Raw genomic sequence first — 18,717 nt, forward strand, 5'->3', positions numbered from 1 at the left:
GAATTGATGGATTTGACAATGTGGAATTGAATTTACGGACTCTGAGCTGGCAAACACTGAGCACTAGATTGGTTTTAGGGATTGTGATGTATAATGGATTGTTTTTAATTATTTTAATTACTGTTTATATATGTTTTATTTTATCTTATTGTTGTGCTGGCATCAAATTGTGCCTTTTGTAAGTGCCCTGAGTCCCCCCTCAGGGGTTGAGAAGGTCGGGGTGCGAGGGGGGGAAGTGTGAGAAATCTATACATATAACAAAAGTCAAAGTTTGTATGCGGCGGTGCGACCGGGTATGTGCCAGCTTTCTGATTGGCTGCCACTGTGGTGCTATTTGCATATGGTCTCTGATTGGCCAGCTGCAACAGGAGCCCCTGGTGGAGAAAAGGGTTCATGACAGAAACGGAGACATGAGAGAAGGAAATTTGCATATGGTCTCTGATTGGCCAGCCACAATTCCAAGATTCCGAGATGACAGAGGAAAGGAAAAGGCCAGGGGCTCTGTCAGAAAATTACCAATACAGACCAAACGTGGCACACAGAGCCCCCAAGATGCACTCGACATCCTACTGCAGTTTGGAGGAGGATGAACCATGGATGGTGGGACTTGCAGTCCTATCACTCACTTTCTGAGACCGCTGTGAACCTCATCCAATGATCAAGACCAAAATTGGCACATAGACCTTTCATGACCCACTTTATGTCCTGGTGTGGTTTGGACGGGGATGGACCATGGATTATGGGACTTGCAGTACCTTTGCTCAATTCTTGAGACCACTGCAACCTTCATCCAATTACCGAAAAAGACCAAACTTGACACACTGAGTCTCCATGATGCACTCTACATCCTGGTGTGATTTGGAGGAGGATGCACCATGGACGGTGGGACTTGCAATACCTCCACTCCCTTCCTGAGACCATTACAACTGCCAACAATGATGGATCAGGGTCACAATTCACACAGAGAGCCCACATGACCCACTCTACATCCTGGTGCGGTTTGTAAAAATTTGACAATGGATGATGGGACTTGCAGTCACTTCACTCACTTCCTGAGACCCTCGCCAATGACCGATCAAGACCAAACTTGGCACACAGAGTCCCCATGACCTACTCTACATCCTGGTGCACTTTCGAGGAGGACAGACCATGGATGATGGGACTTCAATTACCTCAACTCCCTGCCCAAGACTGCTGCAACCCTCATCTAATAACCAATCAAGACCAAACTTGGCATACAGAGCCCCCATGACCCAACCTACATCCCGGTGCTATTTGAAGGAAGATGGACGATGGATGATGGGACTTGCAGTACCTTCACTCACTTCCTGAAACCACAGTGACACACATCCAAATACTAATAAAGACCAAACTTGGCACAGAGAGCCCCCATGGCAAACTCAATATTCTGGTGAAGTTTGGGGGAGAACGATGGATGATGGGATTTCAAGTACCTCCGCTCACTTCCCAAGACTTCTGCAGCACTCATCTAATGACCAATCAAGACCAAACTTGGCACACAGAGCCACCATGACCCACTCTCCATCCTGGAGCAGTTTGGAGGAGGATGGACCACAGATGATGGGTCTCACAGTACCTTCACTAACTTCCTGAGACCACTGCGAGCCATATAAATAACTGATGAAGACCAACCTTGATACACAATTCCTTTCTCAAATAACCCGGGCAGCGCCGGTTCCCCAAGCTAGTAAATAAATAAATGTGGAATGTTTTACTACAGCAGTTAATTGTCAAACAGATCTTCTAATGTTTCCCTTTTGTAATAACCCAACAAATACAAGGTATCTATTTGAAGGTATCGGATGATGAGCTGTTAAATTGCATTTTCCAGTACCATTTTGACTTTACATCTTATACTTGTTTTGTTATTTTGTATGTTTGTTTTTACTATGCTGATGGTACATTGTCTGTGTTTTATTGCAATTCTAGTAGATAAAACTTTTTTAGTTCATAGACATCTGTTTTTTAGTTCATTGATACTTGGGAAGACGTTTCCCACTGGAAGATCTGGGCCTATCTGTGGATCTGCTAATGTTAAAGATAAATTCCTTGGTTCTGTATTTTCACTTTTGTCAAGTTCTCAATGATTAAAGCAGACTCACTACCTTTAAACCAAGGGTTCCCAGCCTTTAGTCTTCCTGGTGTTTTAGACTTCAACTCCCAACGAAGTACTGGACAAATAATATAGTCAACTCTCCTCATTTCAACATGTGTGGATTTGATCACTGTATTCATGCATTTTAGCAGCTGTTAGGAATTATGGGAGTTTAAGTCCAAAACACTGGGAGGACAAAAGTTTGGGAACCACTGCAAAACCTATGTTGAATCAGGTGGTTGGGATTTTAAAAAAATATATCTTTTGCATTTTACAATGTGCTTGGGGAGGGTGGGAACTTGTGTAGTTTCTCCTGATTTAGATTGTGTTATATATATATTTACACACACACACACACACACATAAATATATTGTAGAACTTTTTGACCATTTCAGCAACTTGTAGTTGTGTTTTAACTCCATTGTTTAACCAATAGTTCATGTTTTTAAACCAAAGCAAATTATTAAAAAACCTGAACTCTTCCTGGAAGAAAAATTATTATGCAGTGTCTCATTCAGTTTTAAAGCCATATAAATTATCCCATTCTGAATCCCCAAGAGCTGACCCATTAAGTCAATGGGATTCTCCTTTCTGTGTGTCATTTTGTTTTTTTGTTTTTTTATCGTGTCAGAAGTGACTTGAGAAATTGCAAGTCGCTTCTGATGTGAGATAATTTGCTATCTGCAGAGACGTTGCTCAGGGGACGGTTGTGGGAGGCTTCTCTCATGTTCCCACATAGAAAGCTGGAGCTCACAGATGGGAGCTCACCCTGTCTCATAGATTCGAACCAATGACCTTCAGGTCAGCTGTTCAGCCAGCACAAGGGTTTCACCCATTGCACAATCATGTAAGAAGCAACTCGAGAAACTACAAGTCGCTTCTGATGTGAGAGAATTGGCCATCTGCAGAGACGTTGCCCAGGGGGACGCCCAAGGGAGGTTTCTCTCATGTCCCCACATAGGAAGCTGGAGCTGACAAATGGGAGCTCACCCCATCTCACAGATTCGAACCGCCGACCTTGGTTGCTTCCCATGTTTTAGCTTCCACATATGTGAAGGTCTTTTGGAAGACCTTTTGGGATATTCTAGAAAAATGTGTAGACATAGTTCTTTCTATATCCCATGCCTGTTTCCATGCCAGCTACACATTTCCCTTTTTGAAGATGTAATTTCCTCTCCTCGCCATCAAATTCTCCTTCTTGAACAAAGAAGCAAATTAGAAATGGAAGCTACCTCCATACAACTCTTGGTCACTGGTGGTAGAGTTTCCATTAGAATTTGGATCTGGATGTTTATGATGCCCTTAATCACTATGTTGAAAACTCAGCCATAATCCTTGTGTCTTCTCCATGATAAAAAGTGATACTGGGATTTGAAAAAGAAAACATTTGGAGAGTTAAAAGTTCCCTGTTCTTGCCCTAAATTGGCCAGAAATCTGACTTAAACTTTTTTTGGATTTTGTGCCTTTGGGGTTTAAATTCAGTCCATTGAATTTTCCCCTGTGCTCTTTATGTTTACAAATAAATAGACCAAGAGTAAAAATATACATAGAAGAGTAAGTATGATGGCTATGTTTAAAATGTATGTTTTCAATGGAGAAGTCATCTGAACAATATTGATTATAAGTTTGAAGTGACCTGGTTTTAACTGGTGTTTTATCTATACATTATACCTCTCATTAATGTTCTCAAGACTAATTTTTATATAAATACTAGCCATCCCCTGCCACAAGTTGCTGTGGCCCAGTCTGTGTATATGTGGTTTTATGCATGCATTGTAATGTATTTATTTATTTATTTTGCTTTTTAAGTCTCTCCTGCTGTGTTTTTCAGTGTGTTTATGAGTGATGGGCCTGATAGGTCTATTGTGTCCAAATTTGGTATCAATTCATCCAGTGGTTTTTGGGTTATGTTAATCCCACAAACGAACATTACATTTTTATTTATATAGATTTCTTTTTCCACACACACAAAAATATAGTAGTGGAAGAATGAATGCCCCTCTCGCTGCTATTTGGTAGAAGGAATTTTTTTGAAAATGTTCTTATTATTTTATTATTATTTTCCATATAGTTAGCAATACATAACACTACATACCTGGTACAAGGAGCCAGGCCATTTGGCTACAAGGAGCTTACTGGTTGTATTTTTAACAATTGACATGGGATGACATGTCAGAAAAGAAATCTTGACAGCATTTCAAAAAAAATCGAAGTATGACACTTTTTTGTTTTCCATAAAAACAGACAAATTCTTTTATAGTCAGAAAGATGGCACTCTTGACTCCCAAAAACCTGTTCCATGGCGTTGGGGAAACCATCTGAAGCCAGTTCTGAGGAAACTTCAGGGCCTTGGGAGAGATTGCAAGGACATTATGTTCTGTTGGTCCTGCAGCGTAATGATGGATTTAGGTTTAAGTATTGTGACACAAATTAGAAATACTATACTTAGCACGTGGTCAAATGCTGAAAACCACACTACATGCAAAAAAATTGCAATATTCATAAAAAGTTGAAAATCAAATTTTAAATTAAGTAAATAACAATAATATGTGATTTTCCTGCTCCTTGGCAGGGAGTTGGACTGGATGGCCCACAAGGTCTCTTCCAACTCTATGATTCTATAATACTTTATTTGTATTCAGCCCTATCTCCCCGAGGGGACTTAGAGTGGATTCCAACATTTATATACAGACACAGGCAAACATTAAATGCCTTTGTAACCACAATGAAATACAAATAGACAGGCAAAGGCAAAGGCTTCCCCTTTCATCTCCGGCTCTAGAGGCAGTGCTCATCGCTGGTTCTGGGGGAGGTGCTCATCTCCATTTCCAAGCCGAGAAGCCTGTGTTGTCCATAGACACCTCCTGGTCACATGGCCAGCATGACTTCATGGAGTGACCTTATACCTTCCTGCCGAGGCAGTACCTATTGATCTACTCACATTTGCATGTTTTTGAACTGCTAGGTTGGCAGGAACTGGGGCTAACAGCGGGCGCTCACCCCATCTTGCAGATTCAAACTGCCAACCTTCAGGTTAGAAAGCTCAGCAGCTCAACGATTTAAATGATGAGTGATTTTTCTTTCTAGTAAACTGAATGATAAAAAATAACATGTTCAATATTTCCAGCCTTAAGCTTAGATTGAGCCCACCACAGTTATAGAGGCTAATGGAAGGACCCAACGTTGCTCAGTATTTTCTTGTAGCATTCAGATTTACATTCCGATTGTGACGGTAAAATATTTTTCAGGCACTTGAAAAATGCAGTGATGTTGGATTGTATGATAGATAGATCAGAGGAAAAGGTCAGCGAAGCAGTGAGAAGAATCTCACAGTAATAAAGTGAAAATAACAGGAAAAGCGACTATAGCAACCACAGTATCAATAGAGAGAGAAAAACAGTTTGTAGAGCTATTCCAGATGTGAAAAAAATGGTTGGTTTCAGTGGCAGATTGTATCTGAGGATCAAAGGAGAATAAAGAGTTGAGAATGATGCTGGAGTTGCATTCCTGGGGCGGAGTATGAGATGATCAACGTCCAAAGAATCAGACAGTAAAAGGGCCATGAAAGAAAGAAAAATAGAATTTCTGTTAGATTCAATGGGCAGGGATCTTTTGGTCAGAGCAGGACAATAGTTTAGCCAAATATGTATGCTTTTCATGATGGAAGCCTCAGGTTCAGTCCCTAATCTCTCCAAAGTCAATGGGATCTGTATAGAAATGATTGAAAAAGTATTTCTCCTATAGGCTTTTCAAAGCCATTATTGTGCTCTGACCTAGATTAAGGTGCTTTCTTGTGGGTTGTTGGCCTGTTCCTGTATTTTCTTTCAATGCATTCCTGGATCCAGCATTTGTAATCTCGGGAATATTTGAGCACTACCTCACTACCTCTGAGGATGCTTGCCATAGATGCAGGTGAAACATCAGGAGAGAATGCCTCTAGATCATGGCCATACAGCCTGAAAAAAACCTACAACAACCCAGTGATTCCGGCCTTGAAAGCCTTCGACAATACATATTTGAGCACTGTTACTTGCCTCTTTTTGCAGTTTATATTCAGTTAAAGCAGATTTTGCTGATTCTTTGAAGTCATTTGTTATACTTGTGCTAGATAATGAAGTAGTATTGGTCTAGTTATTGGTAGTCCACACTCTGGTTACATCTCATATAGACTACTGCAATGCGCTCTACGTGAGGCTGCCTTTGAAGACAGTTCGGAAGCTACAAGTGGTCCAATTGGTGGCAGTCAGATTGCTCACTGAAGTGGCATAAAGAGAGCCTACAACCCCCCTGTTACATCAGCTCCACTGGCTGCCAATCTGCTACTGAGCACAGTTCAAAGTGCTGTCTTTAGCCTATAAAGCCCAAAATGGTTCTGGCCTAGCTTATCTGTCCTGACATATCTCCCTCTATGAACTACCACAGCGTTTAAGATCATCTGGAGAGGCCCTGCTCTTGGTCCCGCCCCCTTCGCAGGCATGATTGGCGGGGACCAGAGACAGGACCTTCCCAGTGGTGGCTCCTTGGCTGGGGAACTCCCTCCCCAGAGATATTAGATCACCCCTCCCCCCTGACCTTCCACAAGAGAGTGAAAATGTGACTTTGTGACCAAGCCTTTAGAGAACTCATGCAATAGATAGACCTGGAACAATATGCAATGATTATTGTAACAGCTCGGATTACACTCATGGATTACATATTTAAGTCAAAATGTATTGTTTTTAAATGTTTTAATTGTTTTTAATGCACTTTTTAATTCTGTTTTAATATATATTTAAGTGTACATTGTGTTTGAAGGCATCAGATTGTTGCCTGTTTTTGAAGCCACCTTCAGTCCCCTCCAGGTGAGAGAAGCGGGGTATAAATATAAATAAAAAAATAAAAATTCAGTTAGAAAAAGGATCTAGGGTGGGGTTTATTTATTTGTCGTGTCAGGGCAACCAGTCAATTATATTACATTTCTAACAGAACAAAGCAAACAAACAGACAAAATACAAAATTTGTGAGTTTGGTAGTTGATTAAATGTCCTTTGACCAGTATCTGGCCACTTGGAGTGCTTCTGGTGTTGCCGCAAGAAGGTCCTCCATTGTGCATGTGGCAGGGCTCAAGTTGCATTGCAGCAGGTGGTCAGTGGTTTGCTCCTCTCCACACTCGCATGTCGAGGATTCCACTTTGTAGCCCCATTTCTGAAGGTTGGCTCTGCATCTCGTGGTTCCAGAGCACAGTCTGTTCAGCGCCTTCCAAGTCACCCAGTCCTCTGTGTGCCCAGGTGGGAGTCTCTCATTTGATATCAGCCATTGGTTGAGGTTCTGGGTTTGAGCCTGCCACTTTGCTTGCTGAGGTGTTCCAGCGAGTGTCTCTGTAGATCTTAGAAAACTATTTCTAGATTTAAGTTGTTGACGTGCTGACTATAACCCAAATAGGGGATGAGCTGGAGATGTCTCTGCCTTGGCCCTTTCACTATTGGTTGCTACTTCCCAGCAGATGTCAGGTGGTGCAATACCGGCTAGACAGTGTAATTTCTCCAGTGGTGTAGGGCGCAGACACCCCGTGATAATGCGGCATGTCTCATTAAGAGCCACATCTACTGTTTTAGTGTGGTGAGATGTGTTCCACACTGGGCATGTATACTCAGCAGCAGAGTAGCACAGTGCAAGGGCAGATGTCTTAATGTATCTGGTTGTGATCCCCAGGTTGTGCCAGTCAGCTTTCATATGATATTGTTTCTAGCACCCACTTTTTGCTTGATGTTCAGGCAGTGCTTCTTGTAGGTAATTTGGGTGCTCCAATGCTATTGAGGCTTGAATGAAAAGTAATGCCTCCACCTTTGTAACTCCTCCACAGTGCAACGTACAGTCATTAAATTCTCAACAGCAGAAGGTGTCACCCCAAAGGAGATTCATCAGAGAATGCAAGCTGTTTGTGGTGATTGTGTTGATGTGAGTACTGTGTGTCATTGGGCGAGTAAGTTTAAAGATGTTGAGGTGACACTTTCTGCTGTCAAGAATTAATGACTGCACATTGCTTAAGTTGCATTGACCGACCATGTGCGCAGGGTCCCATACTTCGCACTTTAACAACACAACTGTTCAATGCTAAGGCTTCCCGCCAAAATGGAACTGTAGAGGAGAGTCTACTGAACAAGCAGTACCTGCTACATACCAGTACTGTCATCTGTTGAGGAGTTACAAAGTGGAGACATTACTTTTTAAACAACCCTCGTAAAAACAAAAGTAAAATTGGGTTGTTGTAGGTTTTTTGGGGCTGTATGGCCATGTTCTAGAGAGTAAAAAGTAAAATTCCCTAGCTATGGAATAGCTCTCTGCTGATATAGATTTTTCCGAGTGTTGTGGTTGTGGTTGTGAGCCACACTGAGCAAAAGCAAGCACTGGAAAGAAGTTGATCTACCATGTCTACACTGACTCGATCAATCCAGGGTCAATCGTTCTGGAGATGCAGCAATTCAACCTAGGGATGTGTTACAGCATGTAAGAAATCAGTTAGTGTGTGAGTGTCAACTGTAAAATAAGATGCATGAAGTTGATTGGTTGAGCTACGCCTGGAGAGATGGTTGAGCCTGGGACTCTTGGATACTGTTTCATTTATCAGGCTTGAGCTGTGCAGGTGCTTATAGAGAGAGAAACAGAGAAAGAGAGACAGAGTTTGGAGTATGCCCTTGCTACTTGAAGTGCTAAAGGAGTTTATTCCCATGGACAAAGAAAGACCTTTTTAAATCTTTCATAAAATGACATTATAATAATAATAAATAATAAACTTTATTTATTACCCTGCCCAATGGGGACTCAAAGCGGCTTACATGAGGCCAAGCCCAAATAACAATTACAATAAAAAAAAACCAAAAACACAAACCGAAAACGCGAACAATAAGCAATAACATAGTTACATAAAACATATGAATACATAACAATATAAAAAATAAAAAAATGCACAGGCACAATAATAATGGGCGGGCTACATGTAGTGATTAAAAGGACAAACTGATTAAAACTAATTATGTGAGTCGATACAACTGATCACATGATTGTAAATATCTTGTTCTGAAATATGATGAGTAAACTATTTGTTCTTTACTGTTCATCTGCATGGCGTATTTCCTTTCTCTGGCAAGGCAGTGTATGGACTGACCAAACGTGAACTACACATTATTTTCATTTCATCACAGGATGTCCCCAAAACTCTTTTGCTATGCAAATTGCTGGCTAAGCCAAGGGCACCTTGGAGGTGCCATCACACCACTGTTGCTGACGACAACCGGCTCCCTCACACAGGCTTCCTGGTGAAATAGATTTTCCTGGTCACATGCCTGGCACCCTGGTGTGATCTCACCAGAAGCAATATCTCACAGGCGAGCCTCTGTCAGGGAGCTGCTTATGGTCAGTGATAAAGCAGTGGGTCCTTTGGAGGTGTGAACAATGGATTGGCCTGGATACAATCAGATCCAGCTGTCCACACCTTCAAAGCTTCCTGGATCACTGGAGCTTGTTGGAAGTTCTGGAGTAAAATCTTTTTTTCTCCTTAGGCCACATTAATGATTAGATGCAATGCTTCCGCTAATAATCCAACCATGTGTCATGGACTCCCAACAGGAGCAGAAAGGCAAGTCCACTTTACTTGGGCCCTATAGGCCCCCTGGTAGCCTAGCGGGTTAAACCACTGAGCTGCTGAATTTGCTGACTGAAAGGTCAGTGGTTCAAATCCAGGGAGTGGGGTGAGCTCCCGCAGTTAGGCCCAGCTTCTGTCAACCTAGCAGTTCGAAAACATGCAAATGTGAGTAGATCAATAGATACCGCTTCTGCAGGAAGGTAACAGCGCTCCATGCAGTCATGCCAGTCACATGACTTTGTAGAAGTCTACGGGCAACGCTGGTTCTTCGGCTTAGAGATAGAGATGAGCGCCACTCCCAGAGTCAGACATGACTAGATTTAATGTTGGGGAAACCTTTAATATATACACATTCCTAGCCTCGTATCCAAGACATGCTCTTCTGTAATCTGGTAATGAGAAAAGAGATTTAGTTTTCAATGAGGTTTCAAAACATGATACCTCTCATGATGGCCTTCCCATATTATGGAATTATGTAAATTTGAAACATGGAACAGCTTAAATGATGCTACTAGAAAATGAGATTAACAGAAAGACATTGTTTCAATGGTTTTTATATTTTTATAATGTTGTTTTAAATGTTTTAATTGTATATTGTGGACTGTTATGGCATCAAATGGCTGCCAATTTGTAAGCCTCCTTGAGTCGCCTTCGGGCTTGAGAAAGGCGGGATAAAAGTATAATAAATAAATACATATCAAGAAGAGAAATAATCCAAGAAACAAAGTCTCTTTTGGTGCATCCTGAAAGTTCAATGATGAAAAATGGCCTCTCTTATGATTAAGAAGTTGCCGTAGCTACTAACCTTGTTTCTGTTGTTGTCCCTCCCCCCCCCACCCCCCACCCCTTAGTCTCAAACATATCTTTCTCTTTCTATTCTTTTTTCTCCCTTTGTGCCATGCTCTCTCTTTCCTTCTGGTGCTCTTTGGGAAATGGGCAGATTCTGAACAAGCTGAGAAGAAGGGTGAGTGCCCAGCTCTGTACTTGAGGTCTTCTTCCTTGGTCTGATTTCATGATGGGTGGTAGGAGTAAGGGCTCTGTCTTGCTCTAAACCCAAAGGAACCAGGGTGCTTAATCCAACATTAAAAATCAAAGGATTGTCTTTCCCTACAGCTTCGGGACTGGCAGAATATGACTACCCAACCAGTGACAAGGCCTTGCTGTATGAATATGAACGCAAGGTAGTCTCTGAAGACATTCTTTGGCATTTGTTGTTTTTGTTATTAATTATTACATTATATCCTCCTTGTTTTCCCAAATCAACATAGGATTTGTGGTTCTCCCCTTCTTCCCGCTCCTTTTAGGATCATAACAATGCTGCAAATTTATTTATTTATTTACGACATTTATATGCCGCTCTTCTCACCCCAAAGGGTACTCTGAGAGGCTTACAAGATAGATTATGTTATTAACTTAGTACAATATCAGTATTAAATATTACTATATTGTACTATACTATTACATTGTTATTATTAGTAATATTACATGTAACATAAATATATAATTATAATATATAATTATTAGTAGTAGTATATTGCATTATGTTATAATATAAATATTATATGTATATACAATATATTATATTAATTAGCATAGCACAGGAAACAAATTGAGCTGTACTAGGGTGAGAAGGCAGGACTATGGATAGATTTCTGAATGGATTCAGCCCTCCATTTCTGAGCTGCTGAACTTGTTGACCAAAAGGTCGCAGGTTCGAATCCAGGGAGCAGTGTGAGTTTCCACTGTCAGCCCCAGCTTCTGCCAACCTAGCAGTTCAAAAACATGCAAATGTGAGTAGATCAATAGGTACAGCTTCGACGGGAAGGTAACGGTGCTCCATGCAGTCATGCCAGCCACGTTGACCTTGGAGCTGTCTATGGACAATGCCGGCTCTCCAGTTTAGAAATGGAGATGAGCACCACACTCCAGAGTCGGACACGACGGGACTTAATGTCAGGGAAAAACCTTTACCTTTACCTAAATAAATAAATAAAATATTTTGGCATTTTGTATAAGGGACATCATTAACTGAGCAGTTGGATATAATGAGACTTAAACATCTACAAGTTTTGGTATCTGTGGAAATCTTGGAACCAAATAATAGTAGATACCAAAGGCCCTTTGTATTCCAATATTTTTTTAGTAAAATCTGAAACCCAAATCACTTCTGGTCTCAAGCATTTTGGATGAGGAATACTCAACTTGAATATTGTTTGTGGGGTCACATTAAATACAAAAGAGAAATGCACAAATCTGTAAGTGCTGTGGTGAGTACAGAACCAACTTTATGGTTAATTAAAGGATGTCTGCTACACATGAGCTTCAGATGCCCTTTTAATCAGAATGTTCTTCTCCTGCATAAATAATCCCAAATTTTTACAAAATGCACCTTTGACTCCCTAGGTCAATGTCTCTGCCTCAGATGTAAAAGGCATGGTGTACAAGTCCCAAGAGATCCAACGTGACGAGCTGGTAAGTGGCTTGGGTGCACTTACCAGCTGCACCTCACCCTCATAGAATCATAGAATCAAAGAGTTGGAAGAGACCTCTTGGGCCATCCAGTCCAACCCCCTGCCAAGAAGCAGGAATATTGCATTCAAATCACCCCTGACAGATGGCCATCCAGCCCCTGTTTAAAAGCTTCCAAAGAAGGAGCCTCCACCACACTCCGGGGCAGAGAGTTCCACTGCTGAACGGCTCTCACAGTCAGGAAGTTCTTCCTAATGTTCAGATGGAATCTCCTCTCTTGTAGTTTGAAGCCATTGTTCCGCGTCCTAGTCTCCAAGGAAGCAGAAAACAAGCTTGCTCCCTCCTCCCTGTGGCTTCCTCTCACATATTTATACATGGCTATCATATCTCCACTCAGCCTTCTCTTCTTCAGGCTAAACATGCCCAGCTCCTTAAGCCACTCCTCATAGGGCTTGTTCTCCAGACCCTTGATCATGTTAGTCATTCTTTGAGTCCACAGTGCTCTCTGGGTGTACAACTCCAAAACTCAAGGTCAATGCCCACCAAACCCTTCCATATTTTCTGCTGGTCGTGGGAGATCTGTATGCCAAGATTGGTTCGGTTCCATCATTGGTGGTGTTCAGAATGCTCTTTGATTGTAGATGAACTATAAATCCCATCAACTACAACTCCCAAATGACAAAATAAATCCCCCCCCCCCAACCCCACCAGTATTCAAATTTGGGCATATCGGATATTTGTGCCAAATTTGGTCCATATCAGATATTTACATTACGATTCATAACAGTAGCAAAATTACAGTTATGAAGTAGCAATGAAAATAATGTGATGGTTGGGGGTGGGGGGTCACCACAACATGAGAAACTTTATTAAGGGTTGCGGCATTAGGAAGGTTGAGAACCACTGCACTAATGTGTTATGACCCACAGTTTGTAAAGCTCTGTGATAGAAGATAGCTCTGTTGGCCCCATGTTTACAGGTGGATGGACATGGGCAGGATGTTTGGTACATACTGTGTTCTTGAACAGGCTCACCTCCTTTCCAGTTGTTTCATCCTTTGAGACCCAGTGTCTACAGTTACTTAGGCATTTAGAGCAAGCTGATTATTTTCTTTGCCTGTTATTTCTCACTTTACTTCTCAATTAACTGAGATAATAGTTGATGAAGTGGTCAGAGCAATGAGAAGAGAGGGTTCCAGAGTTGACAACTAGTTGCCTTCTTAAAAGTATGTCATTAGTTTTGTCATATTCAGCACTGTTGTTGCGCAGAGCATTCATCACTTCTGAAAGAAAGAGGATGGTTAGATTTTTATTTCTTAGCCCCAGCACACACACATTTTTTAGAGATTGTTTATGATTATGTGGGGGGAACCATTAAGAGAAATACCGTATCTCTTCATGTCAGTAACGTGTCTCATAAAGAAAGTGCCATGTGTCTGCTGTAATTGTTTCTATATCATCTTTATTAGTTTGTTTTGCTTTTAGTTCAAACATTTGTGCTCTAACATGATTGCCTTAAAATACAGTTTCTCATTTGTTGAAGCTTTATGGGATTTTGGATTATATGGCCATGTTCTAGAGGCATTCTCTCCTGACGTTTCACATGCATCTATGGCAAGCATCCTCAGAGGTAGTGAGGTCTGTTGGAACTAGGAAAAAGGGTTTATATATCTGTGGAATGACCAGGGTGGGACAAAGGACTCTTGTCTGTTGGAGCTAGGTGTGATTGTTTCAACTGACCACCTTGATTATCATATGATGGCCTGACAATGCCTGGGGCAATTTTTTGTTGAGAGGTGATTAGATGTCCTTGTTTGTTTCCTCTCTGTTGTTGTGCTGTTGTAATTTTAGAGTTTTTTAATACTGGTAGCCAGATTTTGTCCCACCCTGGTCATTCCACAGCTATATAAACCCTTTTTCCTAGTTCCAACAGACATCACTACCTCTGAGGATGCTTGCCATAGATGTAGGCGAAACGTCAGGAGAGAATGCCTCTAGAACATGGCCATATAGCCCAAAAAAACCTACAACAACCCAGTAATTCCGGCCATGAAAGCCTTCAACAATACATTTATGGGATTTTGTTAACTTCTTACATGCCTTCTTACATAGTTAAGATCAGAGCTTAGGAAGTGCCTTTTCCAAAGTGACTAAGGTGTAATTACAGTATATATAAATAAAGCATTATTATTATTATTATTATTATTATTATTAATTTTCCATACTAGATACACATTTTAGAAAGTAATTCAATTCTTTGCTATGTCATGTCTGTACAGTAACTAAAGCATGTGTTTTAATTGCTTTTAAAGTAATGAGGGTGCAAATTTTATCCATTGATAAAAGGCACATGGATGTCAAGGCGCATGGATGATTCTCTCTCCCAAACACATGTTTGCCACTGTCACCTTTGCTGCTATCAATCACCTCTGGGAGGTTAGAACAGGGTGCTTAGATTCAATCCCACTACCCTCGCCTCCCTGGCCCCATCAAAATATAATGGATGCTGCTGTCAAAAGCTGGCAGAGCGGAGCATCTGCTTGGTAGGTGTGGGCATGATTTCTGTTCAGCAGTGAATTTCCTCCAGTGTGCAGGGTTTTGCCATGCCCAGCACATTTTTGTGCCTGCTGTCATCATTCTGTGGGAGACATTCTTCCTGCAGGATCCGGGCTTGAGAGCACACATCTCTTTGCTCAATCCCGGGTGCTAATGCTACAGCTATCTCATATCTTGAATTTCTGTAAGAGTATCGGGAGACTTCCATATGGTCCTGGTGATTTATGAGTTTAATCTATTAGTTTGCTCTAAAATGTCCTCCGAAGATGATTTAGGTTATGCCATTTATTCAGATTTATTGCCTTTGTGGGGAACAGCTTGGGTGTCTCTCCCCTACCTTGTCTTTGTCTGAGACAGATGCAAAGCACTCATTTAACTTCTCTGCAATATTTCTGTCTTCCTTAAGTGCTCTTTTTTACATCTTGATTGTCTAATGACCTGAGCAATTCTCCCTGGCAGCCTTCCAACCTCTAATGCAACCCTTTTAAAATTCTTCTCCTTGGCTTTTATGTCTCTATCTTGATGTTTCTCATTCTTCCTTCTCCTGCCCCCTTTATTGGATGGGAGGGGTGCTGCTAGCCCATTAGGCATTTAAATTATGCTTCAGCTGGTGGAATTTCAGGGTGTTTTTTTATTTGTCTTTCAATTTGGCCACATTTTTGCTTTTTTTTAGAAAAGCATACTTTTTAATGCCATTTTGCCATGCAAGCATATTTTGAGGGGGTTTTTTTTATTCTAAGGAAGGTTCTTGAAAATTGGATCAGCAAAGTTTTAGATGCGTTTGGCCATGTTTTTGGAATTTATGTTTACATATGGACAGATTTATGAAATTGGGCATCGGGTGGAAGGAAGGAAGGAAGGAAGGAAGGAAGGAAGGAAGGAAGGAAGGATAATAATAATAATAATAATAATAATAATAATAATAATAATGGGTTGTTGTAGGTTTTTTCGGGCTATATGGCCATGTTCCAAAGGCATTCTCTCCTGATGTTTCGCCTGCATCTATGGTAAGCATCCTCAGAGGTAGTGAGGTCTGTTGGAACTACCTCTGAGGATGCTTGCCATAGATGCAGGCAAAACGTCAGGAGAGAATGCCTCTAGAACATGGCCATATAGCCTGAAAAAACCTACAACAACCCAGTGATTCCAGCCATGAAAGCCTCCGAAATAAAATAATAATAATAATAATAATAATCTTCCCCCCGATGAGTGCCACCTTATTGTGGAAAAGAAAAAAAGTTTGGATTACTGATGTCACCATACCAGGTGACAGTTGCATTGAGGAAAAACAACAGGAAAAACTCAGCTGTTATCAGGACCTCAAAATCAAACTGCAAAGGCTCTGGCATAAACCAGTACAGGTGGTCCCAGTGGTCATCGGCACACTGGGTGCCATGCCAAAAGATCTCAGCCGGCATTTGGAAACAATAAACATTGACAAAATTATCATCTGTCAACTGCAAAAGGCCGCCTTACTTGGATCTGCGTGCATCATTCAAAAATACATCACACAGTCCTAGATGCTTGGGAAGTGTTGGACTTGTGATTTTGTGATACGAAATCCAGCATATAGATCTCATTTGCAGTGACATACTGTGTTTTTGTGTCAGAATAATAATCATCATCATCATCTTCATTGTCATCTTTATTTATACCCCGCCACCATCTCCCCAAAGGGGAGTCAGAGTGGCTTACACGAGGCTAAGCCCGGTGATACGTTACAGCAAAATAAAATACAGAACAACAAAAATAACATCACAATAAAATAAATGAAACATTCAGATAAAATAAATAGCGCAAAATAACATAACGGAAAATCAAACACAGTGGGTGGGCCAAATGCACAACATAAAATGATAGAACTCTGGATGAGATAGCAATGAAAAAGGTATATTTGTGGGGGAGGAGCTCCTAGGGGATGGAACAGTGGGGTTAGGCCTTCAAAAGGTGGAGGGGAGTGCAACACTGTGGGTGAAACAACAGAAATTGAATATATGGTCACTCTCCAAACATGATCCTTCCAAACATGATCAAGTTTGCAGATGACTCCAAATTGAGAGGGATAGCTAATACTCCAGAAGACAGGAGCAGAATTCAAAACAATCTTAACAGATTAGAGGGATGAGTAGCCAAAACTAACAAAATGCAGTTCAACAGAAACAAATGCATGGTTCTCCACTTAGGCAAAAAACTTGAAATGCAAAAATACAGAATGGTGGACACCTGGCTAGACAGGAGTACCTGTGAAGAGATCTTGAAGTCTTTGTGGAAAGGAAAGTGAACATAAGCCAACGATGTCATGCAGTGGCAAAAAAGCCAATGGGATTTTGGCTTGCATCAATAGGATTATAGTGTCTAGATCCAGGGAAGTAATGCTACCCTTCATTCTACCTTGGTCAGACCACACCTGGAATACTGTGTCCAATTATGGACACCACAATTGAAGGAAGATATTGACAAGCTGGAATGTGTCCAGAGGAGGGCAACTAAAATGATCAAGGGTCTGGAGAATAAGCCCTATGAGGAGCAGCTTAAAGAGCTAGGCATGTTTAGCCTGAAGATGAAAAGGTTGAGGGGAGACATGATGAGAGCCATGCATAAATATGCAAGGAAAAGTCATAGAGAGAAGGGAGCAAGCTTGTTTTCTGTTGCCCTGGAGACTAGGATGCAATGGAACAATATCTTCAAACTACAGGAAAGGAGACGCCACCTGAACATGAGGAAGGACTTCCTAACTGAGAGAGCTGTTCAGCAGTGGAACTCTCTGCCCCGGAATATGGTGGAGGTTTTTCAACAGAGACTGGATGGCTCTCTGCCCCGGAGTGTGGTGGAGGCTCCTTCTTTGGAAGCTTTTAAGCAGAGGCTGGATGTCCATCTGTCAGGGGTGCTTTGAATGCGATTTTCCTGCTTCTTGGCAAGAGGTTGGACTGGATGGCCCATGAGATCTCTTCCAACTCTATGAATCTAGAAGGAAGGAAGGAAGGAAGGAAGGAAGGAAGGAAGGAAGGAAGGAAGGAAGGAAGGAAGGAAGGAAGGAAGGAATTGCTATCCTGTATTGCTATCCTGCTATCCTGCTATCCTGTAAAAAACAACTGGATGTTTCTAGGAAGGCTAGAAGATTATAATGGTCCTGAAGACACATGTCTATTATGCTTCAAGACATGTTTACATATTTCTTGAAAAATATGCAGTTTTTTAAAATAGTTTTTTCTACTATTTAGAGGTGCTACTTCAGTGTAACAAATTATAGAAATAATAGTTTACTGTTCTTTTACAAAGGAATTGGTGTTACCTCCTTTCGTTATCGAGGAAAGGGATTAATTATAAGCCACTGATTATTTGTCATTAGTCACAGTACTTATTTATTTATTTACAGTATTTATATTTCACCCTTCTCACCCCATAGGGGACTCAGGATGGATTTCAATGTTCATATACATAGAAAACATTCAATGCCATACACACAACATATACAGACAGACACAGAGAGGCTATTTAACATTCCAGCTTTTTATGAGGGTATTCTGGCCATCAGGGGAGCTGTTGCTTCACCGTTTATTAGTGACAATGATGGAGTACTATCTCATTCCTTTTGCACAATTGCTGGAGAATTTTATGGCACCGTAAATTAGTTAAATTAGCCACCGCATAAGCGGTACCTAAATTTCCTACTTGACAGATGCAACTGTCTTTCGGGCTGCAAAGGTTGACAGCAAGCTACACAATGGTCAGAAGCTCACTCCAACCCGGGCTGGCTTTGAACTCATGATTTTTTGGTCAGTAGTGATCTTAATGCAGCTGACTTCCGGGCAGCTGTGCCACAGTCCTGGTGCTTCCAAACTCTGAAGAAAGGAATTGTGGTCCATCATCCTAATACTCTCCTCATTGTCCCTCAGCAGTTGATTTTAAGTTTGAGCTACAACTTGGCCTCAGCCTTCTCTATTGTGGTGCTTGC

At 41.3% G+C, this 18,717-nt stretch overlaps 1 protein-coding gene across 7 annotated transcripts in view; it reads left to right on the forward strand.

Moving 5' to 3' along the window:
* The window catches only part of LOC137095060 (amyloid beta precursor like protein 1-like), a 129,306-nt gene that overhangs the window by 99,045 nt on the left and 11,544 nt on the right, over positions 1 to 18,717 (forward strand). For 5 of the 7 annotated variants that reach the window (XM_067461257.1, XM_067461258.1, XM_067461262.1 and 2 more), the window contains 3 exons: positions 10,679 to 10,702; positions 10,852 to 10,919; positions 12,142 to 12,210. The exons of 1 other annotated variant lie outside the window; for it this stretch is intronic. In XM_067461257.1, the coding sequence (XP_067317358.1) occupies positions 10,679 to 10,702; positions 10,852 to 10,919; positions 12,142 to 12,210 (161 nt within the window). The remainder of the gene's footprint in view (positions 1 to 10,678; positions 10,703 to 10,851; positions 10,920 to 12,141; positions 12,211 to 18,717) is intronic. One more of the 7 variants, XM_067461259.1, reaches the window with a different exon arrangement.

Source organism: Anolis sagrei, chromosome Y, assembly GCF_037176765.1.
Source record: "Anolis sagrei isolate rAnoSag1 chromosome Y, rAnoSag1.mat, whole genome shotgun sequence".
Taxonomy (NCBI): Eukaryota; Metazoa; Chordata; class Lepidosauria; order Squamata; family Dactyloidae; genus Anolis; species Anolis sagrei.